Source organism: Magnolia sinica, chromosome 18, assembly GCF_029962835.1.
Source record: "Magnolia sinica isolate HGM2019 chromosome 18, MsV1, whole genome shotgun sequence".
Lineage (NCBI taxonomy): Eukaryota > Viridiplantae > Streptophyta > Magnoliopsida > Magnoliales > Magnoliaceae > Magnolia > Magnolia sinica.
In genome coordinates this window covers 56,124,189-56,127,511 of record NC_080590.1, presented here as the reverse complement: position 1 = coordinate 56,127,511, position 3,323 = coordinate 56,124,189, and the positions used below count along the sequence as shown (strand labels likewise).

The 3,323-nt window shown below is 37.6% G+C and overlaps 1 protein-coding gene across 1 annotated transcript; it reads left to right on the top strand.

Annotated features, from left to right (window-relative positions):
* Positions 1-1,462: 1,462 nt before the first annotated feature.
* On the top strand, positions 1,463-3,012 carry LOC131233139 (UMP-CMP kinase 4-like). The gene is made up of 3 exons (XM_058229749.1): positions 1,463-1,959; positions 2,076-2,183; positions 2,676-3,012. Exons 1-3 carry the CDS (start codon positions 1,930-1,932, stop codon positions 2,862-2,864), a joined length of 327 nt encoding a protein of 108 aa, XP_058085732.1. The 5' UTR covers positions 1,463-1,929; the 3' UTR covers positions 2,865-3,012.
* Positions 3,013-3,323: the final 311 nt, after the last annotated feature.

Genomic DNA, 3,323 nt, shown 5'->3' with positions numbered 1-3,323 from the left:
CAAAAATCGTAAAACCGTAAATTTGGTAGCGACAAAGGAAGGATACCTCCAAAGTTTGACCAATCTCAAGTGGTGGACATGTACGTCCATGTTACAGGATGAGTAGGTGCGGCGAGCTCACTTGCCCTGAAGATCGGGCCGTTGGGGCTGTCCCCTAAAAAGATCTGTAGCAGGAGATCGCTGATGGGGATGTTGAGGTCCCAACAGAGTGAGGTGGCTTCTTTGATCTCCTCTCAATTTCTCTATCTTCTTCTTTTTCTTTTTTCTTTTTTATTATCGTCGAGATTTTGTGTTTAGGAGGTATCTGTTTGGAGGGATTTTGGTATTTGATTTGGAATTCTTGAAAATTGAGATCTTAATGCTTGTTATTATCATTTAAAAAAAATGCATTTACGAACACATTTAGACTGTAAAAAAAAAAAGAAGAAAAAAGTTACATGTAGAAAATGAATTAGAGATGGAGAGGTTCTGTATTTGTGTTCAAGTGCACATCTCAACTTTGCAAGGATGTACATGGTTTTTCAATTCTAACACTTTGCAAGGGTTTACATGGTTTTTCAATTCTAATACAATTCTAACATCTGTAAACCAAACTGTTGATTAGTTGTCCCCCATTGATAGACAATTCCCCAGTAATCTTCTACAGTGAGGAAAAGATATCAGCCTCCAATATTTTCAGTTGAATGCGGAGAGCTATTGGGATTTGTGGAAAGAATATGGAAAACAGATATCACTTCAAGATAAACTTAGTTTGGATTTGTGGAAAGTTTGAGGAAAAGATACCGTTTTCAAGAAAGAAAACATCATTACCCACTTTTGCTCATTAACAACAATTTTCTTAGGAAATTTGGATTTGTTTCCAAATGAGTTGGAAAAATAATATATTTCACTTCATCCGTTCATTGTTCCTAATACATTTGGGTTGAATGAATTCATCATATGTAGCTACAATTGCTAGGTTTCTCTGCTAGAAAATTTCTAAAAAAACCAATTCTAGAGCTCGGGAATTTTAGGGCCCGTTTGGTTACCATCAAAGTTCTATTTCGATAGGCTATTTTGGACATATCTGTTCAGCTAAGGGATTTCTGGATGTGGCTCATATAGATCGACTATTCTGCCATGGCAACTGTTGTTTTTCAAACTCCCTGGATCTGGATGGATGGACAAGCATATGTGGCTCTTCTAAACATTGGCACATTGGCAAGTGGACATGCAGAGTAAATGTGGATTGATACTGGCATGTGTGCACGTGGGTTGCTTTAAGATGCATGGTGGCATGTGTGTATTGCTTGAAGATGGATGGTCGCACATGGCATATGTACATGTGGGCATTGGCACATGTGGGGCGCGTGAAAGTGGGATTTGGCACGTATGGGGTGTTTGAAGATGGGTGTCTCATTTATGGCACACTAGCACGTGTGGCACATGTGCCACGCATGCGTGTAAAAGTTAGCTAAAAACTGTTATTGCAACCTTAGAGAAGGAGAATGTCAATCTTAAGGTTGATACTTCTGCACATTCCAGAATGAAGTATGCTTTTGCTTTGTGTGTAGCATCTAAGTGTGATTGTTGATGTCAGTCATTGTTTTCTTAAACCTTTTTTCTTCTCTACTGAAAAAACAAAAAAAAATAAAAATCATGGTGAAGGATATGGCCAAGAAATTGGCTGAGGAATGGGAGGGGAAGGTTAGTAAAAATGGTGAGAACCACTACACCAAAATCACCAAATTGGAACAGAAATGTCTAAATCTAAACATTTTTTTTACTGTTCAGAAGAAGAGATGGAAAGGACAGTCTTGATTCATATTCTTATATGGAAATTGGAAGTCCAGGATACTTCTTTTCCATTCTGGTGGATAATTCTGCATTCTCTTGCGGACAAAGATCATCCCAGAATTTGTACTGTTTTTTGACTGTTCAGAAGAAGAGATGGAAAGGCGCCTTTTGAATAGGAATCAGGTGAGGCATGTGTATCTTTCTGTTTTTAGATTTTCTAATTACCATACACCCTTTGACACTGTTTCTTTCTTTTTCCATTTACTTAAAAAAACAAAACCAAATTATGGTTCATGAAGGGAAGAGTTGATGATAACATTGAGACAATCAGGAAGTGGTTCAAAGTTTTTACAGAATCCAGTTTACCTGTAATTGAGTATTACAGCTCCAAAGGGATGGTTCGGAAGGTAATTTGTTTTTGTTTTTATGTTGCCTCTTTACGAAGTCATGAAGGTTTTCGGATGTGATAATGTTAATCGTTGGCATTTTGGCCTACTTCTAAAAAAAAAATAAAAAAAATAAAAATTCCTGCATTTTACCATTGACTTTTATGCATTAAAAACAAGGTCCCACGGAAGTCTAGAGACAACATCATATATCATAGCTGTTTTTTCCTCTGTTTCAGTCTTCCAAATTAGAAAGGGCAAGCATATCAACTTTCATGAGCATTCTCCAATGAAACATTACCACAGGGCATTTATTGCATGAGACATTGGATCTTCTGTAACTTTTGGGTGTATCTAGATTCCCTGTCAAGTTTTTTCTAGGCTCACATGAAAATTGTTAGTAGGCTGATTTCCTACAATGATTGAAGGTCATCTTTAATTTCTTGAGTGTTTGTACATGTGGATGCACATGGACGCTGTTTGCAACAGCTAATTGCTGTTACTTTTGGTTAGATTGATGCTGGAAAGCCTGTTGAAGAGGTCTTCGAGGCTGTCAAAAGCGTTTTCTCTTCAGCTATAAAGAACGTAAGGCACCTCTTGGCAGTTCAGTGTTGTAATCATTACTTGTGTGATAAATGCAAAAGAGAAAAAGAGATACACATGGATGCTGTTTGCGACAACCAACTGCACAATCTATGTTGAGTTATATAGATAACACATGGATGAGTTAGCCTATCTCGGGTTTTGGATCGGCTGGATGCCCTCATATCTGCTAATTTTGTTGCTATATTCTGATTAACATATCATGGCCCCACGTCGTTATATCATGTAGTTGATAGGCCAAAAGAGTGCCTAAGAGCATGGTCAATGAAACTCTTTTTTGTAATTTTTCCTGATCAATGAAATCCTTTGGTTTGAAAAAAAAAAAAAAAAAAGGTGCCTAAGAGCATGGTGGATTGGATATTCATGATATTTTAATCACTCCTTTGCGGATAGGCTATATCCCAAAAGACAGGAGGATTGTTATGTAGTGGCCATCTGATCAGAAGCATTCAGAAGGAATGGTTTGAACTCCTAAAGGACAATGTGGAGAGTTTAGCCATGGAAGTTGCAGTGCTGACAATGCTCTTCCGGTTCTTCAAATGATACAGAGTACATTCC

What these genes read in the sequence shown, in the direction of transcription:
- LOC131233139 (XM_058229749.1), top strand. Translation starts at nt 1,930, where the DNA reads ATGGAAAGGCGCCTTTTGAATAGGAATCAG. An exon ending in GCCTTTTGAATAGGAATCAG is followed by an intron (nt 1,960 to 2,075) that starts GTGAGGCATGTG and finishes TGGTTCATGAAG; the next exon opens with GGAAGAGTTGATGATAACAT. An exon ending in CCAAAGGGATGGTTCGGAAG is followed by an intron (nt 2,184 to 2,675) that starts GTAATTTGTTTT and finishes ACTTTTGGTTAG; the next exon opens with ATTGATGCTGGAAAGCCTGT.